At 45.0% G+C, this 14,119-nt stretch overlaps 1 protein-coding gene across 1 annotated transcript in view; it reads right to left on the reverse strand.

The window, feature by feature from the left end:
* Positions 1-14,119, reverse strand: part of LOC126109810 (carbonic anhydrase) — a 214,348-nt gene that overhangs the window by 23,303 nt on the left and 176,926 nt on the right. Inside the window, exons 5-6 of the mRNA XM_049914870.1 lie at positions 10,882-11,026; positions 359-464 (exon numbers count right to left, since the gene is read on the reverse strand). Of these exons, the coding sequence (XP_049770827.1) occupies positions 359-464; positions 10,882-11,026 (251 nt within the window). The remainder of the gene's footprint in view (positions 1-358; positions 465-10,881; positions 11,027-14,119) is intronic.

The raw sequence follows: 14,119 nt of genomic DNA on the forward strand, positions 1-14,119 counted from the left end.
ATCAATTATGAACAAAATGAGATTAACAACAAAAAAAAGGTGGTCAAGGCAACCAATCACGAGAAATGGAAAAGTCCGGGTTTGAGTCCAGGTCTGGTCAAAATTTTCAACTTTCCTCATTGGTGTATGTAACGACCAATGGCTGCTTATGTCTTCATTTTCCTTTTATACTGAGTCTTATTATTCTGTGTCTTTTATTCACTTTCATATGATAAAAAACTTTATTCGGGTGCTGAAGACTTTGCTGTCGTGTGCCCAGTCCAACAGATTACGATGATCAGTATCAATGTCAGTTGTTCACCCATCTGCTTGGAGTTTCAGTTTGGATAGTAGAACCTCGATGATCAAAAGAGCTCACCTGGAAGAAGAAAGCGAGGACGGCGAGCCCATCCGGCTTCTGCATGGCTTCATTCAGCGATGAGTACTTCATATTGCGGTGGACGATGTGCATCTCCATCGGAAACCTGTGACAGGGAGCAGACAAGGCAGGTAGTGTAGACCGCATGAAATCAGTGAAATACAGAACAACATTTCAACGTGCTAATTATACACTCTAAGACAAAAAGAAAGAAAAGAAAAAGAAATCGACGCACCATGAAGAAATTGTCCGAATGGGCTGGAAATCGGAAGACGTGATGTACATGTACTGCCAAACAAATTGGGTAATGAAACTTCCTGGCAGATTAAAACTGTGTACCCGACCGAGACTCGAACTCGGGACCTTTGCCTTTCGCGGGCAAGTGCTCTACCAACTGAGCTACAAAACCACGACTCACGCCCGGTACTCACAGCTTTACTTCTGCCAGTACCTCGTCTCCTACCTTCCAAACTTTACAGAAGCTCTCCTGCGAAACTTGTAGAACTAGCACTCCTGAAAGAAAGGATATTGCGGAGACATGGCTTAGCCATGTCACTTAGCTGTGAGTACCGGGCGTGAGTCGTGCTTCGGCAGCTCAGTTGGTAGAGCAATTGCCCGCGAAAGGCAAAGGTCCCGAGTTCGAGTCTCGGTCGGGCACACTCTTTTAATCTGCCAGGAAGTTTCATATCAGCGCACACTCCGCTGCAGAGTGAAAATCTCATTCTGGAAACATCCCCTAGGCTGTGGCTAAGCCATGTCTCCGCAATATCCTTCCTTTCAGGAGTGCTAGTTCTGCAAGTTTCGCAGGAGAGCTTCTGTAAAGTTTGGAAGGTAGGAGACGAGGTACTGGCAGAAGTAAAGCTGTGAATACCGGGCGTGAGTCGTGCTTCGGTAGCTCAGTTGGTAGAGCACTTGCCCGCGAAAGGCAAAGGTCCCGAGTTCGAGTCTCGGTCGGGCACACTGTTTTAATCTGCCAGGAAGTTTCATATCAGCGCACACTCCGCTGCAGAGTGAAAATCTCATTCTGGAAATTGGGTAATGTAAGCTAGATTATGTACTGTGCAAGCCTAGGGACCGACGATCTCAGTAGTTTTGTCCCACAAGAACTTACCGCCACGATGGACACGAATGCACACTCTGCGACGAGCTCCCACACAGGCCACAAGGTCGGTAAGGAGTTCTTGCACGAGGGCGTTCCATTCCTCCAGCAGAGCGTTTGACAACTTCTGAATGGTCTTTGGCGCATGTGGACATGCTGACCATCCCCCCAACGCATCCCACACGTAATCGATAGAATTTAAGTGTGGGTAACGGGCAGGCCGGTGCATTCGTCAGATGTCCTGTCGTTTCGAGAACTCCTCCACTTGCACTGTTCGATGCAGTCGCAGTCGCACATTCTCATTCATAAAAGGGACATCAGGGCTGAATGCACCCCTGGGAATATGCTCACAGCGAAGGAGTACAGCGTCGCAATAATTTTGACGGGTGAGTGTACTGTGTTCGAAGAGTTCGGTGTTAGTACGTGTGCTGGCGTACGCTGGCGCCATCACACTGCGCGGCATAAAGGTTACGAGAGTATCGACGGAGGCCGACGACAAGGTTCGCTGGAAACGTGCCGCCAACGCCCTCTCACAAGGGGAAGACCTCAGACACGGCCAACCGATTCGGCTCAGATTTGGCAGGTCGCTTGTGTACAACCTAAAAAGAAGGATTACTTTTGAATGCATTACGGGAACAGCAGTGATCAATGTCTTGTAAATAATTACTATTAAAAACAATCTTGATCAAGATTTATTTAACAAGGTGACCGGTTTCGACCACTACTGTGGTCATCTTCAGACCATTGATTAGGAACCCCTTTCTGTTGGAGAATCAGAAGTTGTGATTCTCCAACAGAAAGGGGTTCCTACTCAATGGTCTGAAGATGACCACAGTAGTGGTCGAAACCGGTCACCTTGTTAAATAAATCGTGATCAAGACTGTTTTTAATAGTAATTAAAAAGAAGGAATCTAAGTAATTTTGGGTCAATTTTTGAGAAAATCACCCCTAAAGGTTATGACGAACGATCGACTCAAAGTTGGCGGGATCGATAGATAATCGTAAATAGAGCATTTTTCACCACCAGGTATGGGGTCCGAAAACGCATACTTTTCCAGAAATCGAGGTTAGAAACTTTTACAACTGCCGCTTCTGTACCCACATTGTCAACGCTTTTCGCCGACAGCACCGATAGCGCAGCGGCCAAGGTAAATGGCTGCGAATCTCGAAGAAACGTAGTGGATGTTATTCTTTTGGTTTGTATTTTTCCATATATCAATTGATAGGGATAGGATGTTTAATAAGGTAAGTGAATCAACAAGGAATGATAATAAGGTAGACACATAAATTTCTCACACCTCTTGGGATAGTAAACAACTAAATTGTTACTCCAGGTCACTTTACAATGGCTCTTCCAGTCACTGTTACGTGTCCTCACTTTTCTTCGAACAACTAGATGGATAGTACTTGTCATATAAACATTCGAAACAAATATATTCACGGCACCAAGAGCATCTAATGAATGCAATCTTTCGACAGCTACACTGCTCCTTCCCTATGATATGACGAAGAGGCAACCGGGACACCATAACTCTTCCCGCGTGCATTCTATCCCGTGTCACGCTGTAAACAAGCGTCGCACGACGCACGGCGATTGGGAAATTAGTTTGCCTACCTTATTATTATCATTCCTTATTCATTTACTTACCTTATTAAGCCTCCTATCCCTATCAACTGAGGGCCGGCCGTGGTGGCCGTGCGGTTCTAGGCGCTTCAGTCTGGAACCGCGCGACCACTACGGTCGCAGGTTCGAATCCTGCCTCGGGCATGGATGTGTGTGATGTCCTTAGGTTAGTTAGGTTTAAGTAGTTCTAAGTTCTAGGGGACTGATGACCTTAGAAGTTAAGTCCCATAGTGCTCAGAGCCATTTGAACCATTTTTTTTTTTGTTAAAGTGTCTGTGTCGTGATTCAATCACTAGGTACGTGTTTGAGCTAAACTGATATAAACCTTACATTGCCTCCTTAAAATTTGTTGCCAGCAGAAACCCTTAGGACAACTAAGTTTTGTCACTGCTTATGTTAACCTGGGAGCAATATTTCATGTAGTTAAATTTTGTATTAAAATGTGTATTTCTGTGGTGTAATAAACGAGTGACAAAAGAAAAAAGCAAAGGGGCCTGGTCCTTCCTATTGTGTCCGGATTGTTACTCGTATCAGAGGCTACGTGGACCGCACAGAAGAGAGCTTTCACGACAGCACATGGAACTTTAAGTAGCTCTTTCTTTATGAATAAAGAACCCAGTTATTAATTGCGTGCAGTTTGTGTTAATAGAACGAGGATACCAGCCACCAACCAACATCTTCTCCTTATTTCCCACGGCTCTACAGACACAACAAGATGACATAAAAGCGACTGAAGAGAATACAACAGTATGTCCATGCAACATTATGCCCTCACCATAATATTTGTACAACCAAAAGGATCATGTTCGACAGTGACATATGGCAAGAAGTGGAGAACACACAGCAAACCCTCAAACACTGCAATACCCTTACTTTTTGGTTGCTATGGTATAGGTTATGCACTGCTGCACACAAAATGTAGCCAACATATTGAAATAATTTTTATGATCATGTTGTGTTGTTGTGGTGGTCTTCAGTACAGAGACTGGTTTGATGCAGCTCTCCATGTTATTCTATCCCGTGAAAGCTTCTTCATTTCCCATTACCTACTGCAACCTACATCCTTCTGAATCTGTTTAGTGTATTCATCTCTTGGTCTCCCTCTGCGATTTTTACCCTCTGCGCTGCCCTCCGATACTAAATTGGTGATGCCCTGATGCCTCAGAATATGCCCTATCAACCGATCCCTTCTTCTAGTCAAGTTGTGCCACAAATTTCTCTTCTCCCCAATTTTGTTCAATACCTCCTCATCAGTTATGTGCTCTACCCATCTAATCTTCAGCATTCTTCGGTAGCACCACATTTCGAAACCTTCTATTCTCCTCTTGTCTAAACTATTTATCGTCCACGTTTCACTTCCATACATGGCTACACTCCATACAAATACTTTCAGAAACGACTTCCTGGCACTTAAATCTATGCTCGATGTTAACAAATTTCTCTTCTTCAGAAACGCTTTCTTGCCATTGCCAGTCTACATTTTATATCCTCTCTACTTCGACCATCATCAGTTATTTTGCTCCCCAAATAGAAAAACTCCTTTACTACTTTAAGTGTCTCATTGCCTAATCTAATTCCCTCAGCATCACCCGACTTAATTCGACTACATTCCATTATCCTCGTTTTGCTTTTGTTGATGTTCATCTTATATCCTCCTTTCAAGACACTATCCATTCCGTTCAGCTGCTCTTCCAGGTCCTTTGCTGTCTCTGAGAGAATTACAATGTCATCGGCAAACGTCAAAGTTTTTATTTCTTCTCCATGGATTTTAATTCCTACTCCGAATTTTTCTCTTGTTTCCTTTACTCCGTGCTCAGTATACAGATTGAATAACATCGGGGAGAGGCTGACTCTCTCCCTTCCCAACCACTGCTTCCCTTTCATGCCCCTCGACTCTTACAACTGCCATCTGGTTTCTGTACAAATTGTAAATGGCCTTTCGTTCCCTGTATTTTACCCCTGCCACCTTCAGAATTTGAAAGAGAGTATTCCAGTCAGCATTGTCAAAAGCTTTCTCTAAGTCTAAAAATGCTAGAAACGTAGGTTTGCCTTATGATCGTGAAGTTCTATATCTCTTTCGTGCCAGTGGGGATTCATTTACCAGTCTTATGAATACTTTCAAAGTTACACGAATGTGTATTGTCTGTCCTTTCAGACATGTCCGAAAAACCAAGACACCATGCTCTCGCATAATTGGTTCATCTTGATGCGCACTGATTTCACAACCTACAGTTGGATACACATTTACGTTCGACCGCCAGTGGGGATCTAAAATTGGTCAGCATGTAGGGCGTGTCTGGGGCCTGCAGATAGGGAACGTGGGTATGGGGATGTCAGGTGTCTAGGGAGCGTGCCAAGGTAGTCCGCACATTTGTGGTAAACGCTGTGTCTGGATGGTGCAGTGTGTAACGGAACATATTAAAGGCTTTACTGTACCGAAGTATGCGATACCCTCCAAATTCAACCAGTTTAACGAGTATTTATGATTATAGAAAAGTTATTGTGTATGTTAACAATGATTGCATAACATGTTTCCATAAACAGTCAACCCATTAAATTATACTGAATAACTGACCCACACAAAAGTTTATATCACTTGATCACTGATACAGCAAATGTCATCATGTAAAAACACTAAGTTCATCTTAAATAATTGATATGAAGTACGAAAAATAGTGGCCAACTTTGGTATTTTGGATCTCCTTAAATAAAAATCACCCAGTGGAACCTATTTGTTCACTAGGAGCGTTTTCACTCAGTATTCACGTAATCAATCCTATTTTAGACGAAAACCAATGTAATTCTTAATAATTCATGTTATTTACTTATTTATGCAAATTAGAGAAGTCAATTGACAAACTTCTAAAAAAACGACCTTTTGTAACAGAGAATTATTGTGTCAAGTCAACAAATCTGTCTGTCATTGTAATAACATGTTAAATTATGTCACTCGATGCAAATTAATAACTTTTCTGCACAAATTATGATAACAGATGTACATGTGACTTTAAACTATATCTCTTTTTAGTAGTTCTTTGACAATGTTATAAATACAAGCAGCAAGAAGGGTCGGGGGGCAGTCGGAATGTCACTTTGGTAAAGTGTGTTTGTGTGTTATTGTTTGAGGTGGATAAACAATGCAAAGAACATGTAAAGGAAGTACTACTTTGTGTTGTGTCATGGTCTTTGGTGGACAGTGGAATTAAGATGGCCACCAGAGTAATAAATATTTGAAGTTTACATATTTGTTGGTTTCGCTCGTTCTTTATCATCAAAAGCACATAAAAAACACGGGACCTCATGTTTTTAACCCTAGACAACCAGATTTAGAGCCAGCATCAGCATCGAGACACAGCAGCGATCCAGCAAGTAGCAGCGATTACCACAACACAATGCATTTTAATGGCGCCAACCTAACATCAAGTGCTAACAAGCTCCGTAAATGGGAGTGAAATAGTGCGATTATAGCAATTAGCTATATCTACGACTAGGCGACCATTACAAGTGGTTAACGCAACTGCCTAGTAATCAGGAGAACGCGGATTCGAGTCCTGATCCAACACACATTTTCATTCGTCACCGCTAATTCTGCGTAAGGTCCCAATGCAGCTGATATCATTAGTTCCTTCCCTTTCTTTCTTTCACTCTCCCCTCCACCTTCAATTTACATAATTTCAAAGTATCCAAACAAATAATATGTAAATACGATAATGTGCGTCCACGCTGAGTGCGCCACGCCAAATTGTACACTCTGCCACTCGTCGGTGTATCAAAGGAAGTGGACCAACCGCACTTATTCAGTTTGGACAGGGCTGCATCGTGTCACACAGAATTGTGCTCGCAAGGTGTTCTGGCATTCACCACTGGATGGAAATGGCATTCTTTTTGTAGAGTCTTGTACCACAAGGAAGCAAGGGAGAGGATGTTACGCGTGGCTGGTACAACACCAATGCACACATGGATTAATACGGTTATTTGTCGAGATGACGCTACTACTTGACTAGAGTCCAGATCCATGGTACAAGCTCATCAGGAATAGTCCTCTTGCAGAAAATATCGGTAATCTTGCTATTACAAATCTGAGCCTCACTGCCAGTCCCACTGCAGGCACTAATCTGGTCACTACGTACTGTCATAGCCTGCGATGAACTGAGCCCACTCTGTGAAGATACTGACAGGTGTCAGACTGGTGGAGTGAGTCGGTGAGGCCCTCCACTCGGCAGCAGCGGCCTAAATACGAGGGCAGTTCAATAAGTAATGCAACACATTTTTTTTCTGAAACAGGGGTTTTTTATTCAGCATTGAAATACACCAGGTTATTCCCCAATCTTTTAGCTACACAACACTATTTTTCAACGTAATCTCCATTCAGTGCTACGGCCTTACGCCACCTTGAAATGAGGGCCGCGTAGTGCCTCCCACGGATTGCGTCCTTCATTGGTCCAAACATATGGAAATCCGACGGTGCGAGATCGGGGCTGTAGAGTGCATGAGGAAGAACAGTCCACTGAAGTTTTGTGAGCTCCTCTCAGGTGCGAAGACTTGTGTGAGGTCTTGCGTTGTCATGAAGAAGGAGAAGTTCGTTCAGATTTTTGTGCCTACGAACACGCTGAAGTCGTTTCTCCAATTTCTGAAGAGTAGCACAATACACTTCAGAGTTGATCGTTTGACCATGGGGAAGGACATCGAACAGAATAACCCCTTCAGCGTCCCAGAAGACTGTAACCATGACTTTACTGGCTGAGGGTATGGCTTTAAACTTTTTGTTGGTAGGGGAGTGGGTGCGGCGCCACTCCATTGATTGCCGTTTTGTTTCAGGTTCGAAGTGATGAACCCATGTTTCATCACCTGTAACAATCTTTGACAAGAAATTGTCACCCTCAGCCACATGACGAGCAAGCAATTCCGCACAGATGGTTCTCCTTTGCTCTTTATGGTGTTCGGTTAGACAATGAGGGACCCAGCGGGAACAAACCTTTGAATATCCCAACTGGTGAACAATTGTGACAGCACTACCAACAGAGATGTCAAGTTGAGCACTGAGTTGTTTGATGGTGATCTGTCGATCATCTCGAACGAGTGTGTTCGCACGCTCCGCCATTGCAGGAGTCACAACTGAGCACGGCCGGCCCGCACGCAGGAGATCAGACAGTCTTGCTTGACCGTGCGGCGATGATGACACACGCTTTTCCCAACAACTCACCGTGCTTTTGTCCACTGCCAGATCACCGTAGACATTCTGCAAGCGCCTATGAATATCTGAGATGCCCTGGTTTTCCGCCAAAAGAAACTCGATCACTGCCCGTTGTTTGAAACGCACATCCGTTACAGACGCCATTTTAACAGCTCCGTACAGCGCTGCCACCTGTCGGAAGTCAATGAAACTATACGAGACGAAGCGGGAATGTTTGAAAATATTCCACAAGAAATTTCCGGTTTTTTCAACCAAAATTGGCCGAGAAAAAAAATGTGTTGCATTACTTATTGAACTGCCCTCGTATATGGTATCGAGAGGGCGTTGGCGGTATGTTGCTTGTCAGTGTGTCTCTGGCACCTCTCGTGATAGGTGCGCTTGATCCAGCGTCCACTAATCAGTCCTCGTGCTTCATCTTTGCCGACCAGTGTGCTGGCGACAGATTATGCTCCACAGCTGTCACAAGGGTGGTGGAGCTTAATTCAACCAGTTTGCACGAAATATTTATAAAACATATAAGCAAACCTTCCTTGTGGTTCAAATGGGTCTGAGCACTATGGGAATTAACATCTGTGGTCATCAGTGCCCTAGAACTTAGAACTACTTAAACCTAACTAACCTAAGGACAACACACGCATCCACACCTGAGGCAGGATTCGCACTTGCGACCGTAGCAGTCGCGCTGTTCCGGACTGAAGCACCTAGAACTGCTCTGCCACCGTAGCGGGCCCTTCCTTGTGAATTGGTCTATCTACCAGTGAGAACATTAACAAAATCCCCACAGTAGTTGCTGAGATTAGCTCAAACATACAGACGGAACCACATTGACTGCCTTTATTTAATACACTACTGGCCATTAAAACTGCTACACCAAGAAGAAATGCAGATGATAAATGGATATTCGTTGGACAAATATATTATACTAGAACTGACATGTGATTACATTTTCACGCAATTTGGGTGCATACATCCTGAGAAATCAGAACGCAGAACAACCACCTCTGGCCGTAATAATGGCGTTGATACGCCTGGGCATTGAGTCAAAGAAAGCTTGGATGGCGTGTACAGGTACAGCTGCCCATGCAGTTTCAATATGGTTCCACAGTTAATCAAGAGTAGTGACTGGCGTATTGTGACGAGCCAGTTGCTCGGCCACCATTGACCAGACGTTTTCAGTTGGTGAGAGATCTGGAGAATGTACTGGCCAGGGCAGCAGTCGAACATTTTCTGTATCCAGAAAGGCCCGTACAGTACCTGCGTGCATTAGCCTGCTGAAATGTAGGGTTTCGCGGGGATCGAATGAAGGGTAGAGCCACGGGTCGTAACACGTCCACTGTCCAAAGTGCCGTCAGTGCGAACAAGAGATGACCGAGACGTCTAACCAACGGCACCCCATACCATCACGCCGGCTGATACGCCAGTATGGCGATGACGAATACACGCTTCCAATGTGCGTTCACCGCCAAACACGGATGCGACCATCATGATGCTGTAAACAGAACCTGAATTCATCAGAAAAGATGAAGTTTTGCCATTCGTGCACCCAGGTTAGTCGTTGAGTACACTATCGCCGGCGCTCCTGTCTATGACGCAGCGTCAAGGGTAACCGTAGCCACGGTCTCCGAGCTGATAGTCCATGCTGCTGCAAAACGTAGGCGAACTGTTTGTGCAGATGGCTGTTGTCTTGCAAACGTCCCCATATGTTGTCTCAGGGATCGAGACGTTGCTGCACGATCCGTTACAGCCATGCGGATAAGATGCCTGTCATCTCGACTGCTAGTGAAACGAGGCCGTTGGGATCCTGTACGTCGTTCCGTATTACCCTCCTGAACCCACCGATTCCATATTCTGCTAACAGTCATTGTATGTCGACCAACGCGAGGAGCAATGTCGCGATACGATAAACCGCAATCGCGATAGGCTACAATCCAACCTTTACCAAAGTCGGAAACGTGATCATACGCATTTCTCCTCCTTACACGAGACATCACAACAACATTTCACCTGGGAACGCCGGTCACCTGCTGTTTGTGTACGAGATATCGGTTGGAAACTTTCCTCATGTCAGCACGTTGTAGGTGTCGCCACCGGCGCCAACCTTGTGTGAATGCTCTGAAAAGCTAATCATTTGCATATCACAGCATCTTCTTCCTGTTGGTAAAATTTCGCGTCTGTAGCACGTCATCTTCGTGGTGTAGCAATTTTAATGGTCAGTAGTGTATATGTGTACAACAGGAAGAACAAGACAGATAGATTAACGCTACAAAGGGCTGGTTGGTTGATTGGGGGGAGAGGACCAACAGCGAGGTCTTCGGTCCCATCAGATCAGGGAAGAATGGGGTAGGAAGTTGGTCGTACTCTTTCAAAGGAACCATCCCAACATTTGTCTGATGCTATTTAGGGAACGCACGTAAAACCTAAATCAGGATGGCCAGGTGCAATTTAAATGCCAGTCCAGTGTGCTAACCACTGCGCCACCTCGCTCTGTCACTACAAATGGGCAGAGTACTCTGAGGGTACTGCAGAACTATCTGTTGGTTCGTGCTTAACGACAAAGCTGCCTTCATTACGAACGCTGGTGGATGTTGAGCGCGTGCACCGCTTACCTGATGCTGTTGAGGACGTGCTCGCTGCCCCTGGAGAAGCGGTGGCCCCAGTGGAAGTGGAAGCTCTCCAGCTGGTACTCGTGGAGCAGAAGAGCCCCGAACACCTTCGGCCACGACTCCCCCGTCACCGCCGGCCGCAGAGACACTGCCAACACACACAAGCAGGCGGCTGTCCGTCATCCTGTCCACATCTACATCTACATCTACATCCATACTCCGCAAGCCACCTGACGGTTTGTAGCGGAGGGTACCTTGAGTACCTCTATCGGTTCTCCCTTCTATTCCAGTCTCGTACTGTTCGTGGAAAGAAGGATTGTCGGTATGCCTCTGTGTGGTCTCTAATCTCTCTGATTTTATCCTCATGGTCTCTTCGCGAGATATACGTAGGGGGCAGCAATATACTGCTTGACTCTTCGGTGAAGGTATGTTCCCGAAACTTCAACAAAAGCCCGTACCGAGCTACTGAGCGTCTCTCCTGCAGAGTCTTCCACTGGAGTTTATCTATCATCTCCGTAACGCTTTCGCGATTACTAAATGATCCTGTAACGGAGCGCGCTGCTCTCCGTTGGATCTTCTCTATCTCTTGTATCAACCTTATCTGGTACGGATCCCACACTGCTGAGCAGTATTCAAGCAGTGGGCGAACAAGCGTACTGTAACCTACTTCCTTTGTTTTCGGTTCAAATGGCTCTGAGCACTATGGGACTTAACATCTATGGTCATCAGTCCCCTAGAACTTAGAACTACTTAAACCTAACTAACCTAAGGACAGCACGAAACACCCAGGCATCACGAGGCAGAGAAAATCCCTGACCCCGCCGGGAATCGAACCCGGGAACCCGGGCGTGGGAAACGAGAACGCTACCGCACGACCACGAGATGCGGGCTTGTTTTCGGATTGCATTTCCTTAGGATTCTACCAATGAATCTCACAGTCTGGCATCTGCTTTACCGACGATCAACCTTATATGATCATTCCATTTTAAATCACTCCTAATGCGTACTCCCAGATAATTTATGGAATTAACTGCTTCCAGTTGCTGATCTCCTATTTTGTAGCTAAATGATAAGGGAGCTATCTTTCTATGTATTCGCAGCACATTACACTTGTCTACATTGAGATTCAATTGCCATTCCCTGCACCATGCGTCAAGTCGTTGAATCTCAGTCTGGCATCTGCTTTACCGACGATTAACGTTATATGATCATTCCATTTTAAATCACTCCTAATGCGTACTCCCAGATAATTTATGGAATTAACTGCTTCCAGTTGCTGACCTGCTATATTGTTGGTAAACGATAAGGAATCTATCTTTATATGTATTCGCAGCACGTTACATTTGTCTACATTGAGATTCAATTGCCATTCCCTGCACCATGCGTCAATTCCTGCATTTCAGTACAATTTTCCATTTTTACAACCTCTCGATACACCACAGCATCATGTGCAAAAAGCCTCATTGAACTTCCGATGTCATCCACAAGGTCATTTATGTATATTGTGAATAGTAACGGTCCTACGACACTCCACTGCGGCACACCCAAAATCACTCTTACTTCGGAAGAGAATCTCTCCATTGAGAATGACATGCTGCCGTTCAAACAGCTCTCCACACAGGGGACTGTGTGTCAGGTGTAAGGCTTCAATAAAGCAATAGGCGCACACGACTAATGCATTGCAGGGTGCACATTTCAGTTTTTATGTAATCAACGAAAGGAAAACACTTTTGTGCTACAAATTTGCGGAAGCACCATTGGTGTAGGCATTCGTGTTCAAATACAGAGATATGTAAACAGGAAGAATAAAGCACTGCGGTCCGCAACGCCTGTACGTGTAAGACAACTAGTGTCTGGCGCAGTTGCTAGATCGGTTACTACATCTACATCTACATTTATACTCCGCAAGCCACCCAACGGTGTGTGGCGGAGGGCACTTTACGTGCCACTGTCATTACCTCCCTCTCCTGTTCCAGTCGCGTATGGTTCGCGGGAAGAACGACTGTCTCTAAGCCTCCGTGCGCGCTCGAATCTCTCTAATTTTACATTCGTGATCTCCTCGGGAGGTATAAGTAGGGGGAAGCAATATATTCGATACCTCGTCCAGAAACGCACCCTCTCGAAACCTGGACAGCAAGCTACACCGCGATGCAGAGCGCCTCTCTTGCAGAGTCTGGCACTTGAGTTTGCTAAACATCTCCGTAACGCTGTCACGCTTACCAAATAACCCTGTGACGAAACGCGCCGCTCTTCTTTGGATCTTCTCTATCTCCTCCGTCAACCCGACCTGGCACGGATCCCACACTGATGAGCAATACTCCAGTACAGGTCGAACGAGTGTTTTGTAAGCCACCTCCTTTGTTGATGGACTACATTTTCTAAGGACTCTCCCAATGAATCTCAACCTGGCACCCGCCTTGCCAACAATTAATTTTATATGATCATTCCACTTCAAATCGTTCCGCACGCATACTCCCAGATATTTTACAGAAGTAACTGCTACCAGTGTTTGTTCCGCTATCATATAAGTTGAATAACAGGGAAACAATAATTCCTACTTCACGTAATTAGTTATGAACAACAACATAGCTCGCGAGATATTCACTTCTAAACGCATACTAGGTCTTCACTGCAGAAGCCACGGAAGTCTCACAAGTGCACAAGTCAGCACTACGAAATATTTCCGTCTCCTGCGACCACGTGCAAGCTGCTCCACTCTCCAAGTCTTTCCCGCGACTGTACGCAACACCGACTCAAAGGAAGGCCTCGGCGCTTGCTGGTGACGTCACGTGGGCTAGGCACGGCGAACGCCAGGTCTGTTGCAGGCAGAAACGCCTGGGCGTGCTCATCACTGTAAATCTCTTACTTTTGGACAAAATGTTTGGTATTGTTTTGGCTTCTGCAGTTTTATTTAGATGAAAGATTTTCTTACTATCGTAAAGCTACAAATGAAGATCATAATTACTGAATCCTGTCGAAACAAACGTAGATCAATATGAGAAGATGCTTCGCCCCATTGCAAGCTTCGGAAATTTTACATTCGAGTAACTATATTTACTTGATCCATTTTGCTATCGAAACTTACCCCAACCCCCTTACAATTAACTCGTTTCTTTTATTTACTTATTTATTTTCGTTTGACATCGTCACTGGAAATGTGAACTAATTTACATCTGTAAATGTCCAATTGTTGCCAGCCATTACATTACAGTCGTTTTCAACGAAAGGATTTCTAAACAGG

The sequence above is a fragment of the Schistocerca cancellata genome, chromosome 12 (assembly GCF_023864275.1).
Source record: "Schistocerca cancellata isolate TAMUIC-IGC-003103 chromosome 12, iqSchCanc2.1, whole genome shotgun sequence".
NCBI classification, from domain to species: Eukaryota; Metazoa; Arthropoda; class Insecta; order Orthoptera; family Acrididae; genus Schistocerca; species Schistocerca cancellata.